Source organism: Sus scrofa, chromosome 13, assembly GCF_000003025.6.
Source record: "Sus scrofa isolate TJ Tabasco breed Duroc chromosome 13, Sscrofa11.1, whole genome shotgun sequence".
Lineage (NCBI taxonomy): Eukaryota > Metazoa > Chordata > Mammalia > Artiodactyla > Suidae > Sus > Sus scrofa.
In genome coordinates, this window is record NC_010455.5 from 126,783,002 (window position 1) to 126,810,962 (window position 27,961).

A 27,961-nucleotide genomic window follows, 5' to 3' on the forward strand; every position below is an offset into this window, starting at 1 on the left:
AGGAAGTCAATTCAGGGGACAGGAACAGGGAAGGTTTATGGACATCGGGTTTTTATTAGAATGCTGTGTTTACTTGGAGGGTCCCCTATTTTAAACAACTTGGAGAGGCCCAGGGAAAGAGTAACCAAATGATTGAAAGAGTTGCATGTGGGTTATTTAGCTAAAGGTTTTATAAGACTTCACTTAACTCAGGGAGAGGGAAATTACTTTGCTTCAGTGCCATGCATTTTTCATCTGTTTGTGTTTGAATAGCAAACCCAAATTGGATTCTCTTTAGAGCCTGGAACCCAGTGGGTGCTCAGGGAATATGTGTGGAATGAATGATTCAGTGTTTTCCTCCCGAGTTGCTGATTCCTGGCTAGCCAATATACTGTCGTCTTCTTTCAAGGGCTGGGTTGTGCTAGGAAGCTAGAGGGTCACAGGAAAGAAGATTGATTTTTAAATCAAGTATAACCACTCTATTCAATATCAGGGAAGATATCTCACTGAGTGGTATGCGCACATGTACGGCCTACACACGTGTGCATGCATGTGCATACGTGTCCGGGGGAATGATAGAAGAAAATATTTGGGGGAGAAAAATTATTTCCAAACCACAAATTGATTTGACACAGCCTGAAAAGAGCAACTGAAAGTATTGTTAGGCCTAGGGCCACTGGGAAGCATCTGGGAAGATTTGAGTAACTGGGGGGTTAGGGGGTGGTCCTGGAAACTTCCTCAGATGGGTCCCGCCTGTCATTGCTAGTTCGCTGTTGCCCTCTGCTGGCGAAACTGTTGTAATCCCAGGAAACTGCAAATCTCCTGGAGCAACTAGGTTCCCAGTTTCCATGAGGAGGTCTAGGTTCCCTCCCTGTCAAAAGGGTGATGAAGGGAGAGCTGAGGATGAATGGATGTGTGGTGGAAGGGTGTGGCAAATCGTCTGCCAGGAAAGACAGGCTCTCATAACCGAGAAGATGAATCTTATTATTCTAATATTTTTATTCCGTACTCTGTTGATTTGCTAAGACCTTGCTCTCTCTTTGGCTCTGTGCTGGGCACAGTAATGGACCCAGATAGGACTCAGGTGCTGTCTTTACCCCCAGAGGGCCTCTCATCAAATGTGGGAGAAAGAGAAGGACAAGTACAGGAAATTGTGACTAAGACCACAATGGAAGCACTGATAAAGGCTTTTGTGTATTTAAAGGCAAGAGATGACATCTACTTGAAGGTGAGGGACGTGAGGGGAAGGTGCCATTAAATAGGTAGCATTTAAGCTGGGAACTTGAAGGATAGTGATTTTTTATTTCAAAATATCTCTTTTCTCATAAAACTAGAATGTTTATCATAAAAATTAAACTCTGGCTAAAAAAAAAAAGCATGAGAAGAAGTGAAAGTCATTGGAAATCCCATCACTCAGAAAAAATAAGTATTAACATTTTCATCTATGTACTTTGTTGTTGCTACAAAATTGGAATTATACTGAAGGTAATATTTTGTATTCTGCTTTGTCTCACTTTATGGCATGAACATTATCCCAATGTTACTGATTTTTTTAAAAATGTGCTATTTTATGGGGGCATATTTCAATGTGTAAACCCGAGTATAGGATTCTTCAAGCAGAATGAGGCAAAGCATGTAGGTTGCATTTCACAGAGATGATTAATTCTTCATTAATTTTTCATTAATTCATTTCAGAAGCATTTTTTGGGTACCTATTGCCTTGGAGACACAAAGCAAAGAACTGACTCTGTGAAGTGTACAGTGTAGGAGACTGACATTAATTAGGTAATCATAGAAGTAACTATAAAATTGCATCTGAGATAAGTACAGTGAAGGAGAAATGTGCTGTTCTAAAGTCTATATTAGAAAGAAGAGAAGTGGTCACAGAGATCTGGAAAAGTGTAATGCCACAGAAAGGAGTAATTGAGCTCAGCACTATAGGCGCTAAGTAGGTACAGTAGATCAGGAAGAACATGGTCAGCAAAGGGAACAGCATGTGCAAAGTCCCTTCAGTAGGAGCAGGCATCGTAAGTCCAAGAAACTGAAAGAAGATCAAGGAGAAGGGCGTGCAGAGGCCTGGCCTGAAATGAAGTTGAAGACATAGGTCAGACCTGACCCTGCAGAGCTTTTTAGACCAGGTGAGATTTTTTTCATTTCTCATAAGGGCTATGGAAAACAGTTGAACTTTTTGAAGCCAGAGTTGGTATGTGTGGGGGGCAGGGGGAGGCGGGTAAAAGGCCGGATGTGTTTTTTTTTTTAAAAGGTCTACCTCATTGCAGTATGGCGACAAGATTGGGAGGGAACTAAAGTTTATGCAGATCCATCAGGCCCAGGTGGCTAGTAACCCAAGCCCATGAAAAGGTGGTTGCAATAGTCCAGGCAGGAGATGTGGGCAGACTGGATTAAGATGGTGAAAATAAAGATGGAGAGACGTGGATGGTTTTGAGAGATGCTGGGGAGTAATATGTTTAGGACTTAGCATGAGAGGTGAAGAAATAGGATGAGTTCAGAAAGACTCTTAAATCTCTCACCTGCATAATGGATGGAAGGAGGGTTCTTCCTTAAGATAGGGAGCACTGGAAGAGGTCAAAGTCTGGAGGGGACAGTTATGAGTGTTGTTTTGGGGGAGAGATTTCCCAGAGAGAACCGTTCCAGAAGTGGTATAGACCAAATCGGCTCCTTCCATAGGTGGGTTTTACTACATTTGCCTACCACACTGAAGTGTTCTCTACTGGGAGGTGAGGGGTACCAGGGAGAAAACCTACATTATATCTGGAATTGGTGTCTCCATACTTGTTTCAGGGCTTGCTAGGTGTAAGGGCACCTAAGTCATTTTAAGGATCTCTGGAGCTGAGTTTCTTGTCTCTAAAATGAGGGTAATAGAATTTGGTCCAAAGGATTGTTAGGAGGATTAAATAAGAGTATTGCTAGTCAAGGGCTTTGTGAACCTCCATGAACTGCACAAATACAATGCATTATTATTATTTCTACTTCTCTACTTCTTCTGAATATTATTGCCAACCAAACTAAAATTGTAATAATATTAGAAATATAAAATTTGATGTTTTCTCCAAGAGTTCATTGGGGGAAAAAAAAGGTGTGATTGAAGTCTAAGTGAATAAATATACCACCCAAGAGCTAGAGATGATGGCCCCAAACTATTTATAAGCCTGTGTGTTTACTTGGATTCAGACTTTCCCGACATGTAAATTATGCAGAGTCTGTGTCACAGCAGAGCACTTTGTGTTCCTAAAAAGAATCTTCTCCCCCCACCCCTCGAATCCATCCTTTACCTTTTAAAATAAATCTCATTATGGAGTGCTGACATTTTCAGTAAAGCCATTCAACCAAAATCTGAGGATTTTTTAGACTAAAAACAAATCTGGTTTATTAGGCAGCAGCTTATAACTTGCTGCTAAGTAGATACAATCTATTTGGAGAAGTTTATGTAGATAACTGATAAAACATTTCACAATCCTTGTCTCTTTCTGACTAAGACTGAGAATGTTAAACAGATTATCAAGAATTCTCTCCTTCTCTCAGTGGAGTAGAAGTTGAGTATTGCAGCATTGTTGGAGTGGATGGAAATCACAGAAGCAAGATTTAAACCAGATCTCTCGGACTCTACATCACTAATTCTACTAGCATTTTCTAGCGAGTGACTGCAGATGTGACCTTCTTCAAAGGGTTGTGGGGAGATGTAGAGCTGATACTGTACATGCATCCTGGTTGGCATATGATAATGCAATGATCTCATCTTTCTTTTCTTCTTCTGTTTCTTCCTATTTCTTCCTCCTTCATCTCCCCTTTTCTCTCCTTCATGTCGCCTCCTGTTTCTCCCCCAATTGACTTAACTCCTAACATTATCTTGCCTGTCTGTCTTTAGACTGCATTGATGAATGGCATATACCTTGGGGTTACCCAAGGTCACTTAGTCACTTAGGTCCCTGCCAATGACGATGACAGCTAAATTACAAAGCACTGATTGAGAGTCATGTCCTTTCATCCTCTCCCCAAACTTAGGAGATGAGTAGAAGTACTGTCTCCATTTCTCAGATAAGGAACATGGACTACAGACAGACTCAATGTCCAATCTTACAGAGTTAGTCATTGGTAGAGCTGGCAGTTTTCACCTCCACACTCATCCAGCCCAAACACCTTCAAAATGATTATGATCAACACTCATTGATGTACTCAATAGATATTTATTCAGTGCATGCTATTTGACAGGAAAAGAGTAACTAGCTCCAGAGGCAAGTCTCTGCCCTCATGGAGTGCATGCATGTGCACACACACACATACACATGTAGGGGTGATGCTCAGACCACATTCACTGATATGGTCCTACCCTTTGCATTTGGGGATCTGTTCTAATTTGTGGTGCCAGTTGCTAAATCTTTCATGCCTTGTTCCTTCTTACAAACCATGGTAAGTGCTGAAAAGGAAAAAAGGATCAGAATGCTTTGAGAGAGTGTAATAGGGGGACAAGCTTATAAAGGAATTTAAGAAATCTTTCAATGAGGCAATTGAACTATGCTTTGGACAATGAGTTTTCTCAGCCTGCTGTAAGATGACCACGGTCAGACCCCAGACCATCAGGAAATTGTAGTCCATGTGAAGTGACTTGGATTTGAAATCTAAAAATAACCCTGAAATCTAAAGGATGCTGTTTAATAAAGTGAACAAGGGAGTAACATCATTGCCTTTTTATTTTAGGAATAGCATTGTGGTGGCTGTGTGATGATGAATGGGAGCAGGGTACCCATATTATCTTTGCATTAAATTGATTGTGTGTAGTGGGGCTTCAGATATGAATCAGTCAAGAATCATCCTTTTCAGTCTCTTAGGGAAGACAAAACATGCACTGAAATAATTATAATAAAAGTCACAGAGTGCTATATAGGAAAGGCTGTAGCAGACAGACAGCAAAAGTGCTGTAGGTGAGAGAAATTTCAGACCGTGTTCACTTCCTTTTACCCAGAAGCCACCACTTTGATTCCTTCCTGGTCTCTCTGTTAGAGAGTTCTTAACTCTCAGAATGTTCCATGTGTACCCTGAAAGGATCTCAAATCTGAAACAAATCAATAAACGCTTACCTAGTGTCAGCTTTGTCTCTGGCTCATAAGACTTTCCTTCACTTGTTTCGCTATATTCTTACCACAAGAAAATGATAGAATGAGCTTGAAATAGTGACGGCTAGAGCAGGGTCAGTGACTGATATTCAAGTCTCCATTTTTTATATTCAATCAATAATGTGACCTTTGGAGATTAGCATAAACCAGTGCTTAGTAAGTTGTCCACATTGAATTAGAACAAAGAGATATTTTTGATGTCCTTTGAGGAATATGTGCTCCACGAAGGTTTTCCAGAGAGTGGAGGAGATGTAGAGGAGCATCTGGTCAGTTTACTGCCAACATGATGTAATCTTGCTCTTCCCCTAATGGATCCTGTCAGTGGCAATCATTTCTGAGCTCTGTGGTTGTAAAAACATTTCTCTGTGATCTTCCACCTCTCTCTCCCCTTGGTCACAGGACCAGAATGGGAGAGAAGGGATGGCGTTCTTCAGCTCCCCTTTCTTCTGAGGTGATCAAACCTCCTCATTTTCTTCTAGTAGAAATGTGTCAGTAAATGCCATTATCTTCAACTTGGAAAGATTATGTCATTGACTCTTCTTCTCTCTGGATTTTACAGGATAGATCACTGGAACAATGAGAAGGAGAGGATCTTGCTGGTCACAGACAAGACTCTCTTGATCTGTAAATATGACTTCATCATGCTCAGCTGTGTGCAGTTGCAACGGATTCCCCTGAGTGCTGTCTATCGCATCTGCTTGGGCAAGTTTTCCTTCCCTGGGATGTCACTGGACAAGTGAGTATTGATGTCTTAGACTTGGGAAAGTGGTACAGTGGGGGTGAACCAGGCAGGGAAGCAATCACATAGGTCAGTTCAGTCCTGTAAGCTGAAAGAATGCAGGGAAGAACAGCGCAGTTGTAGTTTGTTGGTTGGTTGGTTGGTTGGTTTACTTTATTTATTTATTTATTTATTTATTTATTTATCTATCTATTTATTTTTCCTTTTATGGCCACACCCAAAGCAGGTGGAAGTTTCCAGGCTAGGGGTCAAATCAGACCTACAGCTGCCGGCCTCCACCACTGCCACGGCAACAGGGGATCTGAGCCGCATCTGAGAACCATACCACAGCTCACAGCAATGCTGGATCTCTAACCCACTGAGCAAGGTCAGGGATTAAACCTGCATCCTCATGGCTCCCAGTTGGGCTCATTAACCACTGAGCCATGAAGGGAATGCTGCTGCTGTAGTTTAATTCATCCAATAATCCTTGAGTTTCTACTCTGTGTCAGATACCAGGGATACAATTTTAAGTACATGTGTACTTTCATAGGAGAACCTGACAAGCAAATGGTTACAAGTAAAGTGAAAAGAGCTGTGGGGGCATGGAGGAAATGTTCTCAACCTAATTCGTATGGTAAAAATCAGAGAAGCTTTCTTGGAGAAGCACTTGGGCCAATATTTGACATGGGTGGGAGTTAGTCAAAGAAGTACAAAAATTTAAGAATATTTCAAGCAGAAGGCAGAGCAAAACCAAAGGACTTGGGGTAGGAAGAAAAGTAATGTCTTTGGGAATTGAAATTATTCTGGAAAGCTTAATGGACAGAAGCCACGATAGCTAATAGCTCTTCTTAAGTCTCTTGGGGACCTTCCCTGGAAGCTTAGCAGAGCTTGGTCAACTCTCTTGGAGATGTTGATGGTTATCAAGAGGCCTGGTGAGGTCTGTAGAAGAGAGTTGCTGAACTGAGTAGATTCTTATGGTCTCAGAAGGAATTGACTTTTCTAAACATTTTAAATCTAAGCCAGAAGGAGAACAGTCTTCTTCTCTACCTCTGAATGTGAACTCTTCCCATGGGACTGTGAGCTACTACTGTGAGCTCTTTGAGGGCAGCTACCTCTTTGTTGTTGTTATTCCTTAAATAACCAACAGTGGGTCTGATATGAAGTAAAGTAAGAACTAAAAGTCTTTCTAAAATACAGAAAAAAAAACCCACAGGTCAATCAAGTGATTGATTTTCCTTACAGAAAGCATATCAAGTCAAATACATTTTTATTTGCTTTTTTCATGGATGCTAGAAATGATTGATTTAGTTCACTAATGTCTTGAACTTGTGGATTTTTCAATAACAGGCACATTGTAAACATATTTAAACATGGCAAAAAAAAAAAAAAAATTACTGTCAGGATACAGTCTCCTACCCCAGACTTCTGGTTCTCCAGAATTATCTCCATAGCTGATAGTCAGCGTAAACAGTTTCATTTTTTTAAAGAAATAATCTGTAAATATATAAGAATAAAATGTCTTTGTATGTTTATATATGTTTATATATTTTTTAATATTTATACATATATATATATTTCTTACAAATTATTTTACTTGATGGGTCCACATGTCATAAAATGTCCTACCTCAAGCTATTTTACCCAAAGTTATGCATTGGGACTTTAATATATAATAGTAGATTAAATTCATTCTTTTTAATAGTGGAACCTATACCATTTCAAGTCTATTTATCCAGCTCCTTATTCATAGTTATTTATTTTTATCTTTTCTACCACAAACAAAGCTGCTATAAATATCCTTATATATGCAAATTATCTGTAATGCAAATTCAGTAAATGAAATGTAAATGAAATAATGCCTATTTGAACATAGCCCATATTTTTTTCTATTGAGATATTGATTTTTCTTATTGATTTTTAAGAGCTCTTTATATATCAAAGAACATCATGTTTCTGCCATATGTATTGCAAGTATTTTTTCCCATTTGTTATATCTTTTGTAACTTTAAAATGCTATTTTCTTTCTTTTTCTTTTTTTCTTTCTTTCATTCTTTTTTTTTTTACTGTCTTTGAGTTTTAGGTTATCAGATGTTTATTCTTTCAAGGCTTCTAAGTTTATTTCTTTTTGAGAAAGATTTTCTCTACACAAATTGTAAAACAGGTTTTCAGATTTTCTTCTAGGGTTTTGTAATTTTATTTTTAAAAATCCTTACATTTATGTTACATCTGGAATTTACCTTAAATAAGGAAGAAGATATGCAATCAGCTTTAGTTTTTAATCCAGATGGCAGGCTAGTTTTTTCAACATCATTTATTCAATACTCCATCTTTCCCTCTCTATCAGTTTATATTTTACATATTTATTTGTGTTTATTTCTGGATTATCCATTCCATTTCTTGTTTATTAGAGTACAAAAGGGTTTTAATTACTATAACATTTTATAACATTTTAATATCTGATATATTTACAGCCCTCTTATTAATCTTCTTTTCAAATTATTTATCTATGCATATTTATTTTCCATCAGCTTGCCTAATTAAAAAAATCCTTTTGTTAATAGGATTTTCAAATATTAAATCAATCTTTCAGTCTTAAGATAAACACATTTAGTATTGTCCTTTCTATACATTGTTGAATTCAGTTTGCTAATTTTTTATTAGGGAGTTTTGTCTATGTTCTTGAGAACATTAGTTTTTTATTTTCATTCTTTTGCAATATCTTTGCCAGGTATTTGGGTTAGCTGGTCTCATAAAGCAAGTGGGAAACTGTTGCCTTCTTTTATTTTCTAAGTGCTTTTGTGTGTAAATGCTGTTATCTCTTCCTTGAATGTTTGATAGAATTTGCAAGGGAATTTTTCTGGTCCTGAAATTTCTTTGTAGGATAGTTTTAGATAATAAAGTTAATTCATTTTATAAATATTGAGTTATAATTTTTTTCTGTGTTGTTTGGTAAATTGTGATTTTTCAAGATTTATTTTTTAAGTTATTTTATTTGAAAGCATACATAGTTAATATTCCATTATTATTCCTTTAATGTCTTCTTTCCTAATTTTTGTGATCTATGTTCTCTCTCTCTCTCTTTTTTTTTTTTTTTTCTTGTTGATGAACCTATAAATTTTGTTGGTTTTAACAAGGGCACGCTTTTCACTTTGCCAATTTTCACAATTGTCTGATCTCTATCTGGTTGATTTCTACTCTTCATTTTTTTCTCCTTCTTCATTTCTTTTGCTTCTGTTTTTCTTTTTAAAACTTTTTAATTTGCAACCCAAGGGCATTGATTTTAGACCTTTCTTCCTTTCTAATGTGGGAATTTAAACCTATAATATCCTTCTAAGTGCTGCTTTCACAACATCTTGCAGATTTTTGTATGTTTTGCAATCTTTCCTCAGAAATATTTTCTAATTTTTTTAACTTTTTTTTGACCCATAGGTACTTTAGAAGTTGAATTGGCACATTTCCAAATATTTTGATTTTTTCTAGATATTTTAATATTACTGAATTTTAATTTAGAAAACCTATTGTCTCTGACTTTAATCCTTGTAAATATATTAAGACTCGTTTTATTGACTGAATTATAATACATCTTTTGAGTTTATTATGTGCATTGAAAATATTTTTTGTATAGTTTTCTATAGCTATCAATTTGTTCAATGTATTTGATAGCGTTTAAATTATTTATGTTATTACTAGTTTCTGTCTAGATTTTTTTATCAGTTACTGAGAGGGGAATGTTAGAATTTGTTTCTCTTTTCTCTTTAATTTTATTATTTTTTGCTTCATGTATTTTGAAAGTATGTTAGATGCATACACATTCTTGATTAGTATGTTTTCTCTTGATGAATCAAGCCTTTTTTCATTGTGAAATGTTATTTTGTCTCTGCAAATATCATAAGTCTAAAAGCCTACTTTATATCTCGTATAATTATAGCCACTCTATCAATTTTATACTTATTTTTGCATAGTACATTTTTCATCCATTTGTTATCTTTGTATTAAAAGTGCATTATCTGTAGAGATCACACAACTGAGTCATACTTTTAATCTGTTTTGTTAATCTCTGCCTTTTAATTGGAGTATTTAGTCCCTTCACATTTTATGTAATTTTGATATGATTGAAGTCAAGACAGTTACCTATTATTTGTTTTCCATTCCCCCTTGTATTTTTTATTCCTTTCCCCCTTTTTAACCCTCTCTTTAAATATTTAAATTATTTTAAGTATTTAAATATTCCTCTTAAATATATATATGTGTATTACATATGTATGCATATAAGTATATATATGGATATACACATGTATTTAGGCTTTTTAGTTATAACATTTTATGTAATATTGTAGTTGCTTTAGACAGAGTTTCTCAATCTATTTACATTTTGATAAGGACCATTTTTTGGTGTGGGAAGCTGTTTTTTACTTTGCTGGATGTTTAGCAGCAACCCTAGCCTCTACCCACTAGGTGCCAGTAGCATCCTGTCTCTGTGTTATGACAATCAGAAATGTCCCCAGACATTACCAAATGTGCCCTCAGGGCAAAAATCACTGGATTGAGAACTGCTGCTCTAGGAATATAAATATTTAACTTTTCATAGTGTACTCAGGGTTACTATTATAATACTACACTTAAAACATAAAAACCTTGTAAACATATTGTTCTAAAAATGTACACATTGGAAATGGCACTATACAGTCAGTATGGTCACAGGAGGAAAAAGAATAGGCTTGGAAGGATAAAGTTTGTTATGCTCACAAATTCCAAAGAAGGTGTCATACAGGGCCATAGAAGAATACATAGTATCTGTCAAGAGGCAGAAGGGGCAGGAGCTAGGGGAGAAATTAGGCCAAGTCCTTTATTGGAGTTTCTACTGGAAAGGCAAGGCAGGGCAGGGTAAAGAGTTTAGGATTGGCTAGTTTGAAAACTTTTTGTAGGCTTTAAGCTACAGGTAGTTCTTCATTGTCTGGTACTTGGCCTTGAGCCAAGGAGGAGGAATATTGCCTCATGAGAAGTATGGGCCAGAGAGAGAAGGTTTGCCTCTGGATTGTTTAATTTGCATATCAAAGTCCATGGATTGGGCCATCACTCTCTCTAAGAATGGGCTACCCCTAAGGGAGGCATCTCTTCTCAGTCAGACATCAAAACATAATACTCAGAAATTTATATACATATAAATATATATAAATGTATATATGTACACATATACATAGAGGTCCATTTACATCCCCTCCTCACTGCCTTTTCTTTTATAGTTTGTCACATGTATTACTTTCAAGTGCATTTTAAACCCCGCAAGATAATGTTATAAATTTTGCTTTAAGAAATCATATGTATTTCAAAGAAAGCAGGATATAAAATGTCTCATATTTAAGCACATGTTTTCATCTCTGATGTTCTTTGTTCTAGAAGAGTCAGGTTTCTCTTTGATGTCATTTTCCAAATACACAGCACTTTGCATTGTAATATGCTGGGATAAATTTCTTATTTTCTTTTTTTTGGGGGGAGGTGACATTTATTTAACTTTCATTCTTAAAGAATGTTTTCTCTAGTTAGAGAATTCTGACTTGAGTTTTTTTCTTTTAGCATTCACAGTGTGTTGTTCCACTGTCATCTGGTCTCCATAATTTCTGAAGAAAAGTTCATAGTCATTTGAAGTGTTATTCCTCTGTATATTCTCTAGCTGCTTTCAAATGTTATCTTTATGCTTGCTTTTCAGAAGCTTGACTATAGTGTGCCTACTCTCTTGAGTTATATTATTAATTTCTAGTTTTATTACATTGTGTTTAGAGAAAGTTGTCTCTACTATTTCTACTCTTTGCCATTTACTGAATATTTTTACATTTCAATACTTAATTTGTATGAACATTTCATATATACTTGGATGTGGTGAAGTCTCTGCTTTCTTTGTATCGTATTTGATAAATGATACTTAGATCCATTATCATTAAGTTATTTATATTTTCTCTGTCTTTTCCAATTATTTATTAATTAAATTTTTGGATAAATTTATTAATTAAATTTTGATCTGTCATAGACTGAGAGAAGGTAATTAATTTTTTTAAATTACTATTTCTCTTTCTTTGTTTCTTTGTTTCTTTCTTTGTTTCTTTCTTTGTTTCTTTTTTTCTTTCTTTGTTTCTTTGTTTCTTTCTTTGTTTCTTTTCTTTCTTTGTTTCTTTGTTTCTTTGTTTCTTTGTTTCTTTGTTTCTTTGTTTCTTTCTTTCTTTCTTTCTTTCTTTCTTTCTTTCTTTCTTTCTTTCCTTCCTTCCTTCCTTCCTTCCTTCCTTCCTCTGGCATGCAGAAGTTCCTGGGCCAGGGATCAAACCACAGCAGTGACAATTATTATTATTATCTATTACCCTCTAATATAAACTCATTTATGTTAACAACTCCCTTTTTAATCTTCTTTTTATACTTCCATATCATTTACTTTAAGTTTTTTATAAGTATCATTATCAGCTATATCAGTGGTTGTTTATTTAGATAATATGCTTCCACTTGATGTGACATCTTCAGTAGTATATATTAAACCTCCAGTGAAGCATAAGAAATCTGCATATTCATACTATTCTTACATTCTATTGTCTTTCACTTCCCTTCTTTCATTAGTTTTACCAGACAAATTTCATTTTTATGGCATATTCGATTTTATTTCCCATGAGGCATCCAATTATTACTGCAGAGAATTGATATAATTTCAGTCCTCTTAATTAACTCGTATGGCTTTATTTAGTTTTTCATTCTAGGGCTAGAGTAAGAAAGCCTGTGCCAGCATCTAGCATGCTGTTAAAAATTAAAGGGCCTTTTCTGGGCCCCTGGGGTTAGAAACATGATGAAGGGGTGGTTTTTAAAGTTCCGCTCAATTTTTTTAGCAAACTTCCATAGTTGAGTTCTGGACTAGGGGGAGAGCCCCGGATTTTGGTCCCAATTTTACAACCGCTAACTTTGTTTCCTCATCTATCAAAAGGTCATTCATATTGTCATTCTGTTTCATTAATAGTCTTATTGTACAACTCTAATTAGATACCTTGAAAGCCTTAGTAATATGCCTTCTAGATATCAGGTGTTAACAAGTTCTGATTTTCTCTCAGATAAAAGATTTTGTTAACATGGAACTAAATAGATTAATTTGATTGTTATCTTTATTTCCAAGTCAATTGGCCTTGCTTGGTTGGGCATTAAGTCACCATTATAAGTAAGAGGTCAGGCGGCAGCAGGCAGCAAAAGGAGGAAGAGGCAAGGGAAAATCAGCTGCTAAATAGTCATAAATTGACTCAGGGGAAAGACTGAAGAGAGTGAGCAATTCCCTTGCTAAAAGAAAACACAATGACAATATTAGCACCTGCTGGCCTTAGGTGGTCATGCTGACACTGTTTACCAGGAGCTTTAACATCTTCTGTGCCATTTGACCTTCAATACCAAGAATAAATACCATGGATTGACTATATTTTAGAAATGAAAAAAGTGATGATACCAAGAGAGGTCCGGAGATTCAGGTACCATCAGCTATTTAGAATGAGTTGGGTTTCAGTATCAATTCTTCCAATTTCCTGTCCAGTGTTCTTTTAATAAATAATATTTTATTCCTTTTTTCTCTCTCCCTTCACTCTCCCTTCTCCCCTCCTGTTCCTTCCTTTTCCTTCCCTTTCCTCTCCTCTTTCTCTATGATCTTGCCTCTGTTTTTTTCATCCTCTCTCCTTTCCTTTCCTCCTCTCTGTCCCTCTGGGAGAAGATAACCTCTCCTGTTAATGTAGATTCTGCTTCTTTTCTAGGAATAGGACTATTGGAACTTAGCAGAACATGTGCCAGCATATTCCACATATGGGTGCTTACAAAACAGTGTTGTTTTGTTTTATTCACTCTTTTGTCTTTGGCTTAATGTGCAGTGAGAGGGTGATGGACAAGAGAAAGCTATAGACTATGGATCATTTATTTTTGAGATGAAGGAAGATTCTCTTGGATTAAAACATTCACCAGACACAAAAATCAGGAAATGATAAAAGGTCTGGTTTATCCTACAGGGTAACTGGTTTAACTAGTTGCTAACACGCAGATTTGGTAATTGTTCCTTATTCGAGATCAAAACCCCAAATCTTATTTCTATCATAATTGGATTCATTCCCACATCTTAATTTAAAATTTAATTTTTATAATCCTATTATGTATATAATCTCCTGAAAAGTGGAGGAAAGAGAGGAAGACTCAGTTTCTAAGATTAACCATAAATTTAAAGCTTTGACTAATCTTAACCACATCAATTTTCTTACTGTTTCAATTTGGACAATTCACTTTAATTCCTGGGCTCTCAATTTCCAATCTATAAAATGTCAATGATAAAAATTCCTGTCAAGCCTAGCTCATTAAATATAGCCCATTTAAGTGATAGGTATGAGAGTGTTTTTTAAATTGTAAAGTGCTAAAATGATTTGTTCCTTAAAGAGTTCTAAAAATCCATATTCATTTGTTAATGCTCCCAATTTTTAAAAAATATATCCACAAGAAATAATGATGAGGAAACTGACTGGTCAATTCACTTGTGTATAATCATGTAGATAAATAATGGTGGGATCTGAATCATGAGCTTCTCTGATGTCAACTCCTTTTGTTGTGTACCTAATTCCTATCTGTCCTCAAATGGATTGGGATTTTTGAGGTTAAACAGGCCCCATTTTGTGACCTCTGTCCCATCTGAAGTCTATAATGAAGAGGTAGAGTGTAGATAGTCTAGAGCTTAGAGAGCAGGTCCTGAAGTCAGGCCACCTGGGAGCCAATTTGAGGTGTGCTTCTGGGTGACCTTGAGCAAGGCACACAACAGTCTATGCCCCAGCCTCTTCATTTGTAAACTGGAGAGGGTAATAGTATCTATAGTATTGGGGATTAAATGAAATAATGCCTATAAAATGCTTAGAAAAATATGTTATGCAGTAAGCTCTTGAAGGATGTAAGCTTCTATAATAGGTTTTTGAGAAAGGCCCTGGTTAAGGGTTCAGGGATTTGCATACGGAATCACTTTCTTGATTAGGAAAGTCTCCTCCTTGTTAATTTTGGTTTCCTCATTTATAAAATTTCTAAATTTTTAAAATTGAAGTTTAGTTGATTTATAATGTTATGTTAATTTCAGGTATATAGCAAAATGATTAATATAACTGTACCTATACCTCTATCTATTCTTTTTCAGATTCTTTTCCCTTATAGGTTATTGTAGAATATTGAGTAGATTTTCTTGTGCTATACAGCAGGTCCTTGCTGGTTATCTATTTTATATATGGCAGTGTGTATTTGTTAGTCCCAAATTTCTTATTTACACCTAAACCTCTAAAATATTTCTAAAATATTTTTTGCTTTTTTTTTTTTTTTTTTTTTTGGTCTTGAAACCCTGTGCTTTTGTAGTGCTCCATTGATGTATCAATTTTACCAAAATAAATCATCTTAGAGGACTGAATGATTTTACCTAATCAATTACTCCTGTGGAAAAAAAGAGGTTTTCTGCTGGAAAATAATGTTGCTTCACACTCATGTGCTAACAAAACCTAAGCAGGAAGGTCAGGCCAAGAAATACCTTCCTGCAAGAACAGGTATTATATGTTTCTCTCTCTGTACTGTTTAAATGTGTCTTCTACAAAATCTGAGGGATAGGAAATGTTGCAGGAGTGAGGCTTGGAAACTGCTGGAGGGGGTCACCCCTCATCCTGTCTGTAGAGATGCTGGTAAATGCAGGACCTAGGAGCTGCCCCCTGTTGACTTATTATCAGTGGGAGGAAGGCATGAGAAGGGAGGGCATCTCAGACATTACTCCACTACCTAATCCTTGCTTCCTTGGATCCAAAGGCCAGTGAGCTGCTCTGTGCCCCTAGAGTTCTGATTTGGCATCTCCTTCTCAGACAAGAGCTTCAAAGGGCCTCTGCTCCGCTTTGCTCTGCTCTGGGTGAAACCGGCTCATGGCCCAGGCCAATTCTGCTGGCTTCGCGTCTGTCAGTGGGTCCTAATCACTGTTATAAGTGTGGTTCTGCGGAACACCTTGTAAAATATTTTCCTATTGCTCCAGCAACATCTCCTGTCTAGACAATCTAATTATGAGCACGGAGCAAACAGCTCAAATGTTTGCCGCTCCTAAGGGTTGCCTAACTCCAGAGGTGGGGGTGGAAGGGCAGGGGAGGGGGTGTGGATGGCCTTGGTTACTTTTTGTTGACTTGACCAGAAAACTGAGTGCTCCAAAAGAATCCAGCTAACTTTTAATTAAAAAGAAATGATCTGGTTGAAAGCTGGCATTTTGTTGTTTTTCCAAACTCAGTGGAAGATTAAAGGTTGCGATTCATTTCCCTCCAATCATATCTTTTTCTTGGCTTCAAAGGTGATTTGTGGTCTCTCTGCTTAAAAAAAAAAAAAAAAAAAAAAAAAAAACCTGAAAAAAACCCCTACTTATTTAATAATCTGCCCTCCCAACAGCATGTCGAAAATAAAAAGTGGCTTCCTAAAAGTATGTTTTTTCCAAGTAGTAATTCGATTACATTCAGGGAGAATTTCCTGAGCTGTGGCCACGTGGCAAGCATGATGATGACAGTGATGAGACCTGGACTCTGCTCCCAGGATGTTTACAGTCTCCTGGGAAGGCAGACACATACGCACTGACACTTTAACTAGGCTTTGATTAGTGCTTCGGGAGAAAGTCAGCAGTGCCATGGGTGCAGGAGAGGGAGAGAAAATTTCTCCTTGGAGACATGGGAAGGTCTTAGAGGGGAAGTAGAATCTGAGGGGGTCTTTATAGGATGAGCAGGATTTGGGCAGAGAGCTAGTGAGGAGTAGGACTTCCGGGCACAACAAACAGATGGCTAACTATTGTGACCATGCTGGGTCTCCTTAGGGGCTGGGTCCCAGCTGTTGAGAAAGTCTGGTGGAAGTTTTTGAATGACTTTGGATAATGTATGAGATATTTGGGTTTTAGTCATCTTAGGATCTGAGATGTAGAAGGTTGGCACAGAGAGGAGCCTAAAACAATTGGCATTTTGCTTCAGAACGATAGGAGTGGTGACGATGGAAGAGACAGTTTGGAGGAAACAGAAATGGGAGAATGGAGTCAGCTAAGGCAGAGATTCTGAGATTCTTTGAGGGTCAAGGTGGGGATTATAATGACCTGAACTGGGCCAGTGGATGAGAAAAGGAAGGCATGGGTGTGAGAATACTTGGCTTAGTAGAACCCTTGGCACTGGCACGTGATGACTGAATTGGGTGTTCTTCATATGTGATGGGGAGGCAGAGAAGGAACCCTGAGACTACAAGTGGAAAATGCTCTTTATTTATAATGCTTATTATTTGGGGTGCATGCTTGGCTATGGGAAAATTCCATGGTTGGGATAAACTATTGGCGCCACTGACTTTTACTGAGAACTTTCCATTTCCAGGTACTGGGCTGGGTATTGTGATGTCATTGAGCTAAAGAGAGAGTTTCTGCCCTCATGGAGTTCTCAGTCAAGGGCATAGTCAGATCATTAATAAAGTATAAAATTACAACAGTGGCAGTGCTTTGAAGAAGAGATACAGGCTGGGGTGTGTAAATTATCCATTGCTGTGTAAATACTTACCTCAAAACTTGGTAGCATAAACTAAAAATCATGTACTATTTTTTTTGTTTCTGGGTCAGGAATATAGGTGTGTCTTAGCCAGGTCCTCTGGTTCAGGTCCCTGGGGACATGGCATCTTAAGCTAAAGTTCACATTGCTGTCGACAGGCTCAGGTCCTCACTGGTGGATATCCAGAGATATTGGTTCCTGCCATAGAAGCATTTCCCTAAGGCTACTGACAATGACTCCTGGCTTCCCTTCCAGGGAACAAGGGAGGGAATGAGAGGGAACAAGGGAGATTGAACAAGATAGAAGTCACAGTCTTCAGATAATCTGATCTTGGAAGGGACAGCTCATCACCTCTGCCATATTCTATTCACTGGAGGCAAGTCAATAAATCCAGCTCACACTCAAGGGGTGGCCGTCACATAAGGGCATGGCATATCAGAAAGCAGACATTGCTGGAGGCCATTGGAGAAGTAGCCTGCTGTGGAAATGATATCAGAGCATTTATTACAAGATTAAGACCTAAATGGGAAAGTGAAGATGAGGGAGTTTTCTCTGAGGAAGGGATTCTAGAACTGGGGTTGGAAGAATGAGTAAGAATATGAGTTAATGAGTAGGTGAAGGTTATGGAGAGTGTTCCAGGGAGAGCAATGAGGTTTGTGTAAGGGAGGGAGAGACCCCGGGTACCTCTGGCTCTCCAGCACGGCTTGGTAAACATGAAGGGCCCGAGGACACTGACAGGAAGATGGGTTTTGTATTTAGATGTCCCTAAGCTGCGACATTTGGGAGAGTTAGTGTAATTTTTCCTGTATCTACCTTTCACTTGCACTGGCATTCACTGGAGGGTGAAGGGGTTCATAGTAAGAACTAGTTTGAAAGCCCTTGCTCTAAACTGTTCGGCCGTTTCTGGAACTGCTGAGGAATGGGTCTGATTCAGTATATAAAATGAATAAAATTGCCCACTTATGTCTTAGGATAATTACTTACTGTGGAATGAGATAATGTTCGTAAATCTCCTTGGGCTTCTTGGAGAAAGACATTATATAAACACAAGGCTTTATTGGTGATGATGGAAACAGAATTGGGGATTAAAATCAGATGTGCATTTTGATGCTATGACCTTTTACTCCAAACTAAGAGATCTATAAAGTTCATGTCAGTTCTTGAGAAGGGTTTCAGGTTAAGAAATGGAGGCAGCAGGGCATTGGGAGGTGAATGGAATGAATGGGTGTAGGCCTGGAGAGGCAGGGTAGGGGTTGGGGTGCTCTCTTTTTAGCTCATTTACTCTGATGTTGAAGAACATCTTTCTTTATTAATCCAAATCTGATGAAGGTGACCACTTAGAAATTCTTCTGGGTTGGGAAGAGGAAAATCTGAATTCTCCTGATTCTGCTTTCCAGGTTCTGTGCATTCTTGAGAGAAAGTTGTTTCCCTTCTCAGAGCCATACTTTACCTCCATGTAACATGAAAGAGGTTAAATTAGATGATCTTTAAGGTCTCTATCATCTTGTGGGCCAATGATTTTATAACCTTCTTCCCACTGGTGCTCCCATGAAATGAGAATAATAAGAACTCCTTGTCAGCAGTCAAGGAATATTGTGACCAGTGACAGTTTTTGTTTTGGGAAAGTTTAATATTGACGGCAGAACTTGAACTTTTGTGCATTTATTTTGCAGACCCCAGGGAAAGATGGAATCAATGGAAGAAAATAGGCCAGATCTGGTGTTTGATACATTTTTTTTTCCCTAGCTTTGACTGACATATTCTCTTCTTTCTCCTCTTTTTTACCCCCCTGCTCTTCTCTTAGTCCAACCTCTCTATACCCAGTCACCTAGTTCATAGTTTGGGGTTAATAATATCCATCCTATAAAGTTGTGAGGATTATTATTATTATTTCTATTTGTTAGGGCCACTCCTGGTGCATATGGAAGTCCCCAGGCTAGGGGTCGAATCAGAGCTACAGCTGCCGGCCTGCACCAAGGCCAGAACAACACCAGGTTTGAATCATGTCTGTAACCTGTGTTGCAGCTCACAGCAATGCCAGATCCTTAACCCAATGAGCGAGGCCAGGGATCAAACCTGCATCCTCCAGATACTAGTCAGGTTTGTTTCCACTGAGCCACAACAGGAACTCCTAAAGTTGTGAGGATTAAATGAGAACATTCAAAAGTGCCAAGCTGGTGCTCCAAACATATTAATTTCTTCTTTGTTTTCCAATGTACCCTGCTTTCTTTTCAAATCAGGAAGATAATTCTGTACTTTAAAAAATATATCCTTTAAAGTGTTGCATATGCTAATAGATAGCTACTCCCTGAACAGTTACTGAGTCATTGAGTAGGGCAATTAGGACTACAGTACTGTGCTGTAAATTCCACAGGAAAGGAATACTAATCTAATCATTCACTCAACTCAAGGCCTGGAGACCTGGAGCCTGTTTTCTGATGGAAATGGGAACTTGAGGAGTTGATTTGAGAAAGGCTAAGCTCTGTTAATGGGAGACAATGGTCTATTTCTGAAAGCTGGAGAAGCACTTGTAAAAATGCTGCTAGGGTTGTTCTCTTGTTGCTCCATAGGTTAAGGATCTGACACTGTCACTACAATGGCTTGGCCTGTTCCTGCTGTGGTGTGGGTTCGATCCCTGGCTGAGCATGAACTTCTACATGCTGTAGGCATCCCCCATTCCCAAATGTTCCTAGGAACAAAATGGTATCCCCCAATTCAGACCACACAGGAGGCATATAAGAAGGGGTGACTCTACAGGTATGCATAGAGAAGTGACCTTAAACCCAATGCATGGCCACCTGAAACACCTAGGCTTATATATATATATATTTACCACTCGATGATGGGGCAGCAGGCAGAGGAAGCTTGTTCCATCAGAAGACCTAATTTATAATTATGAACATTAGGTAATTAATGATCTTTGATTTTTTAGTTAAGAAATTGTTTCAACTATTTCATATAGTTACAGCCTTTGTGTGTTTCCCTTGCATTTTATTCTCCTTCATGGTGAGTTCAATATTGCTACTCCTAGATCCTGGAAACAAGCTTTAGTTATAATAGTTTTAATATGGTAATTCAACAAATAGAGGACAATGGTCTAATATCTCTGTAGGGAGAGATGAATTATATATTGGCCTTGCCCTCAAATAGCTTGAGATCTATTTGGGAACAGGGAGAGTAAATGTATAGAAACCAATTTCCACAAAACTCATAACAACACAAACCCTAAATTGAAAGACGAGAGCAGTGCATTTTGGGAGCAGAGATGAGGCGATTATCTTTTTGAGGGTGAGAATTGTTAAAGAGATAGATTGATGAATTTTGATAGAAAAGAATAACATCACTTATACGCTGGGAGAAGAGGCTTATCAAAAGACGTGATGATATAGAAGTTCCTGTTGTGGCTCAGTGGTAATGAACCCTACTAATATCTGTGAGGACTCGGGTTCAATCCTTGGCTCCGATCAGTGGGTTAAAGATGCAGTGTTGCCATGAGCTGTGATGTAGGTCTCAGACACAGCTTGGATCCCGTGTTTCTATGTCTGTGGTATGTACAACAGCAGCTTCAGCTCTGATTCAACCCCTAGCCTGGGAACTTCCATATGCCACAAGTGCAGCCCTTAAAAAAAAGATGTGATAATACAAAAGTGTAAAACTTTGTTTCAGAAACCAGGACCAGTCTCTCTGATGGGAGAGAGGACAGAAAATGGAGAGTTTGTTACAGACAGTGTTAAATGACAGAATGAGAATATTGTATATATTTTGATTGGCCAGGGGGAGTCACAAAGATTTCACTGCAGAGATGTTTTATGCATCTTTGTGTCCCTGCAGCTTGTAGTCTGACATCAGTATGTGGCAGGCACATCACCACATACTCAGTGAATAGTGAATCCATGATCAGAACAGGTAGTGGTATGTGGGATGGACTGGGGCACTGAGGATATTTTGATCAGGTATTTGAGTCAGTCCTGATGGATGGGATGCTTGACCTAGGTGTAGAAAGGAGAAGTTGTAAGTGAAAATCTGAGTATCATTCTCTTGTGGGCAACACTAATTAATGGCCTTAGACTCCAATGGAGAAAGTCACTTGAGATTTGCTTGGATGGAAATAAAGTCTGAAAACAGAATTGCCATGGGGTTTATGGACCCATCATCCTCAGCAAGTATCCACTTATGTCACATACTGTGATGAACTGAGCAGCAGGCAAGGATTTTGTCACACTTGCTCTTGACTTTGCCTTTGGGAATCTGTGCCAAGAATGCCCTAGATTTGATCTTGGGTGCGGTGCTATCCACTCACTCATAGTGCCCTGGCAGGCGTGTTGACAAGGATGGGTGGATGGTGGGGTTTTGCGGAGCTATTTCTTGGCAAACCTGTGAGAGGAGGCGTCCCCAAATGCCACAATACTGTTATTTTTGAGTAATGGACTGAACCCAGGTGCCTGATTGGACAGGGCCACTCCCAATTTCTTCTAGATAAATATTTGGTTGCCAGGAGGTTGTATTTAAACGAGAAATACCTCCTTAGGAAGTTGTTGCCTAGGAATTCCTGCAGAGGGCAGGATCCCATCCCTGCTGGGAAATGTTTGAGATTCACCCCAAAACTTACACTACACTCACTATACACTTGGTGAGAGGGCATCTAGTTTGAGGTTCTCTAAAACTCTGTTCCTCTGAATAACAAGACAACCATCAGTGTCAGAGGCACTGGTATTTCTTTGGAGGAAATGTTTCTGGTCTTTAGCATCATAAGGGAAGGCTTCTGAAGCACAAATGGAATCCAAGTCAGAGATGTGGCTCTAAAGAGAAAATCAGTTCTCTGCGAAAAGAGCCTGATTCTTTCTGGAATCCAAACAGAGTCTGGGAATTTGAATTGTTCAGACAGCAAACACTGTTGACTTTTCTCTTGCTGCCTGTAATCAAGGTCTGAATGTTAGTTTTTTAGGCCCCATCCATTTAGCTTTTCTAGTCTCTCTTTGGGGAGAATCCTTTTATGTTTTTGATTTCCATTTTCATTAAATGAGACCATTAGGGTTCAGCAATTAAACCTTATAACTTTTTGGGGAGGGGGAATCAAAGTTTCTGTCTTTAGAAATTCCCCAGTTAACATCGTCAGTGTTTCATTTCGTTTTTTAAAGAACACAGAACAAAACACAGAAACACAGCAAAAAACAAAGCATAAGTAAAAGCACAAGTAAAAAGACTATCACTCTTAATATTCTATTAAGACTCATCTTAAACGTGCATTCTCCATAGCATATGGCATCAAGGTCATATGCTGTAACTTTCCACATGATTTTCTGAATCATTTCTTAATCACCAGCTAGCTATATATTATTTCTTGTTTTTAACACTTTAATGCCTTTCAATGAGGGGCTCCACTGACATAGATCACCTCAGAGAGAGGAGACCTTACCCATGTCTACCAGCTTAAATACAAGTGAGAAGAGGCTTAATGCATTGGACTGGGCCCCCAGGCAATGGGAGGGTCTGTTTTGGAGAATCCATCTGGAGGAATGACAGGGAGACTGGGGGACACTTGGCAGAGTCCAAGTTCAAGATCTGTTTCTTCTGATTTATTGCAGAAGAAACTGCTCTCTATGGTGTGTTTAAATTCTTTCAGTGTGCTATTATTATAATTCAATACATGAGAATGGGTGATAAGAAATATAGGATTTTGAAGCTGGGAAGGAATTTAGATATAAATTGTGGCCTTAGGGGACTGTGGTCTAGATCTCCAATGGCAAAGCCTAGAGTAGAGATAAAAGATGGAGAAACAACCAAGGAGGTGGTTCATTGACTTTCATTGATTTCAGTCTGTAAATTCTAGCATTTTAAAAGTTTTCTTCTCTTTATGTCTTCAGAAAATAGAGAATCTGCTTTTTTTTTTTTTTTTTTTTTTGGACTCTTTAGTGCTGAACTTGAAGCATGTGGAAGTTCCCAGGCTAGGGGTTGAATCGGAACTGCAGCTGCTGGCCTATGCTAGAGTCACAGCAATGCCAGATCCGAGCCTCATCTGTGACCTACACCACAGCTCACAGCAATGCCGGATTCTTAACCCACTGAGCAAGGTCAGGGATCAACCCATGTCCTCATGGATGCTAGTTGGGTTCATTACCACAAAGCCACAATAGGAACTTCGAATCTGCTCTTTAGAAGCATCTAGGGAATGAAGCATTGGCCAGGTAGACAGGGGATGTGGAATAAGAATTTTGACTCTCCATGAGCAACCTGACATGACTTTTGATGGATTAATGTCTCTCTTCTCTGGATGTTTTATTTGTTTGTTTGTTTGTCTGTGCCATGGCATGTGAAAAGTTCCCTAAACCCATGCCACAGCAGTGACAATGCCGGATCCTAAACCCACTGAGCCACCAGGAAACTTTCTGGCCTGTTTTAAAAATCTGTATGGCAATGAGAACACCCTGTGATCTTCCAGGTGTCCTTCAGAACTAAAATTCTATAATTTGAAATTGTTATCTAAATACTCCTAAAAAGAGTAATAGTGATACATTGAGGCAGGAAAAAAAAAGTTTAGATGGTTGGACAGAAATTATACCATATGGAAGGGAACATGCTTGGATAAATTTGACCCGATCCCAGCATTTAATCCTTGTTAAGAGTCATTGCTGGTGAAAAGCCTTTCAAAAAATGTTTCCCCTCATTTCTTAGAATTTTTAAATTCTGCTTTTCTGAAATCCATGCAGTTCCCCTGGGTAGTTGCTGGGTGGCAGCAGAAGTGCTGAAGTGGTGGCCTATGGATCAAGCAGAATGACCAAATGATAATATTTCAAGGATCGGGAGTTCCCGTCGTGGCGCAGTGGTTAACGAATCCGACTAGGAACCATGAGGTTGCGGGTTCGGTCCCTGCCCTTGCTCAGTGGGTTAACGATCCGGCGTTGCCGTGAGCTGTGGTGTAGGTTGCAGACGCGGCTCGGATCCTGCGTTGCTGTGGCTCTGGCGTAGGCTGGCGGCCACAGCTCCGATTAGACCCCTAGCCTGGGAACCTCCATATGCCGCAGGAGCGGCCCAAGAAATAGCAACAACAACAACAACAACAAAAAGACAAAAAAAAAAAAAAAATATTTCAAGGATCACTTAGCATGAATGTATGCCCTAGTCCTCACAGCAAGTGACTGATACAGCTAGGAAGGGTACTAGGGCTGGAATTGTCAAAAAAAAAAAAAAAAAAAAAATCCCATTATTTCTCACTAGGCATTTGAAAAGGGTGGTAAATAATTACAGTCACCACTACAATTTACCAAACAGCTGTGTGGGCCAGGCACTGTATCAGGCTCTTTATACATCATTGTGAATCCAAATATCACCATTAGCTAGGTGTTCTTATCCCCATTTTACAGATGAGGAAGCTGAGGGAAATATTATCTGAAATGTCCCCAAAGCCACAAAGCCAGCCAGTGCTTTACCTGGAATGGGAAACACAGATCCCTGTGTCACCCAAACCTACACTTTTTCTTACCATGGGACTGCTGATATCTCATCTGGTTTTGAAGTGAGGTAATCAATGGGTCAGGCAAAATTTTGGCTAGAGAGAGAATAATGAGTTCCAAGTACTTTAGTGTCCTGTAAGTTCGCAAGACATCTTGCACACTCATTATTTGATTGGATTCACATACATACACATATACGCACATGCAAATCTCACAATAAATGCAGGAAGGTTGGTTAATTTTGAATTTTATAAACAAAATATGGAGGCTCACTTGAGGGTGAGGTCATCTTGGCAAAGTCCTCAGTAAATAGCACAGGGTTGTTGGGTCTCCTGACCCCTAAGTGGGGACATCTTCATTACACCGGTGTCTTGCAGAGATGGGTTGTTTTCTCTGCATCGGCTGTCCTCTAAGGTCAGTTGGACCAAAGGCAGAGGGACCATCTTAGGCCTTAATACATGGCATTGAGATAGTCTCCATCCATTTGATGGCCCTCATCTTTCAACACTAGCTGACTCTAGCCAACGTTTATGATGATGCCTGTGTAAGCTGCAGCTGCTTACCGAGCTCTGCAAAGAGTAGATGTCTCACTTAAGTTTGCCCATCATGCACATAAAGAAACTGTGGATGTGTTGCTTCTTTACTGAAGGCCCTTGGTTGGTGCCAACATTCAGACAAATATAGCTAAATTAGACTTAGGAGAAAATAGAAAAGAAAGCACTATCTTAGATATTGTGCATGCTTATGTTTTGCATCATTTGTTTTTGGGTAGTTCATATATATATATAAATATATATATATATATATAACTTATTTCAAATCTTGAATACTTGCGGTTGCATCAGAGAACTTCTGAAATTAGAATGGACCTTGGAGATAACCTAGGTCCAAAAGAGGGAAAGGTACTTATTTAAATCAAACTCCTTGACAGAGAGACATGGATGGCTGGGGTGTCTTGATTCCTTGGGATCAAGCTTGGGCTTGAGAACCTAATAAATGCGGATTTGAATCCTGACTCTTATTTACTGATAATATGACAACAGGTTAAACACTTGATATCTCTGAGCCCTGGTTTCATCTTTGCAGGGTAGTTGGTTTGCCTAAATAAGCTAGTTGATTCAAAAGTCTAGGTACCTAAGTACAGTGCTTATGTACTTTGCCTCTCTTTTATACCCTGATTCCCTAATGCCTCTCATTTGGTTTGGATTCTAATGAGATCACATGTTTTAGAGTTTACAGCACAGATGAACTCCACGATACTAGAGTACGACTCAGTCCTTGATGGGAAAAATACAGTGCAATCAATCCGTTTATAATATATTTACGTCATGGGTTAACCATGTTATGGCATGCTTTTCTCATATGTACTTTTAGCATCTGTTATTACATTGGGATCTGCTTTGACTTGTATTTCTGAACCTGTATAATTAAGTGTTATATTATAGTGGGCTTCACAGCATTGGGTAATGAAAAGAATTCTGGCCTTGTAATCAGCAGAATTTTGTGCCAACTCTACCAGGCCCTAGCTGTGTGATTATAAATACCTCCTTTTGAGGACTGTATTTGAGCATTTTTGTTCAGGTGACCTATACAATTCTGATAAGTTTTCAGGTTTGATATTTCTGTATTTTCTTCTACTGGTGTATATTGAGACCTCTGTTTATTATGTCTTCTAGTGGGATATAAGCAAGTGTCATGCTTCTAACACAAATCAACTTCCTAGTGGAAGACTGAGCCACTTCCCAGACACAGACCTCTCCTGATAAGTTGGGTGGGGGTTTTGGTTGCTTTTGTTTTTGGTCTTTGTTTTGCTGTTATTTGCAGTGCCTTGATACTCAATAAGATCAGCAAGTTCACTCGTTGGCTCAGGCAAAAGTAGACCTTTATATAGTACCCCAGGTTACAGGAAGATGGCACTAGAGACTCTTGTCTCAGAAACATAATAAAACCTGGGATCTGGAATGGAATAGAAACATAGAAGCACTAAGCTGAAGACCACCCAAAGCAGACATCTTCTCCCCAGTAAGCCTGACAGGTGGTTATCCAGCCTCTGTTTTCAGGCTTCTGGTAAAAAGAGAATTCGCTACTTCTTGCCTTCCCTGTCCCACTCTGTGAGGCTGGTTAAAATGGTCTTTTCTGTATTAAGTAGCAGTAAGCTCCTCTTGAAACCGTCATCTGTTGGTCCTAGCATTTGCCTCTGTAGCTACACAGAATCAAATGTCAGTTCATTAATTCAACAACTATTTAGTTTTTATTCTAGTCAAACACTGTACTGAGCTCTGGAGAGACAAAATACGACATTTTTTTTTTTTTTTTTTAATGAGGGGCTTATATATAATATGGCTGAAAGGCTAGAAAAGTACAATGTCAGTTGCAGTATGATATAGCAATGTCCTGTTGTATGAAAATATGGGGCCCTGTGGATCACAGAGGGATGTACCTTACTCAGATGAGGATGTCAGGAGAGATATCCCAAAGAGTTTGGAAATCAAAGTTTTCATGTCCTCCTTCACGTCTGTCCTCTGCTGGTTAACTGTACTTCTAGGATGTGGAAGGCAATGTACTTTTGGGAGTCACAGAAAAACTCAGGTAACTTGAATGCTAACCCCAGTTTTGTTACCATTGTCCCTGTGATACATGGAACATGTCAAATCATTTCCCACAGTAGAGGATGCAAATAGCATCATTTCATACTACCAGTACTAGACAAGTAAAAAACAATTGATGCACTCCTCTACTGAATCTCCCAATATTTCCTTCCTCTTTATTTCTACTTCTCACTGGTCAGCCTAGAGTAGAAAACCAGCACTTAATTCTTCTTGTGTTTGGGCCAAATCAAGTCTCACAAAGTTCTCTCTTCCATACTCTGTGCCTGCATTGGGGTGACCCCTAGCTTGTGCCTGAACTGTTCTCAGCATGACAATAAAAAGCATTACATTAAAAGCATACTTAGAGAAATGCACAGAAATTTTAAACATGCCCAGGCAAATGGGAAGTTGCCCCTAGGATCTTTCCATTGACCAGCACAAAAAAGATGACTAAGGCAATGTCTGCCCACTCCCATGTGGAAATAACTTTGTGTTTGTCTAGTAAAAATGTATGTTGAAGATGGCCTGATGA

At 38.6% G+C, this 27,961-nt stretch overlaps 1 protein-coding gene across 5 annotated transcripts in view; it reads left to right on the plus strand.

The window, feature by feature from the left end:
- The window catches only part of TPRG1 (tumor protein p63 regulated 1), a 330,716-nt gene that overhangs the window by 253,041 nt on the left and 49,714 nt on the right, over positions 1–27,961 (plus strand). For all 5 annotated transcript variants that reach the window (XM_013982282.2, XM_013982280.2, XM_013982278.2 and 2 more), the window contains one exon: positions 5,671–5,847. In XM_013982282.2, the coding sequence (XP_013837736.1) occupies positions 5,671–5,847 (177 nt within the window). The remainder of the gene's footprint in view (positions 1–5,670; positions 5,848–27,961) is intronic.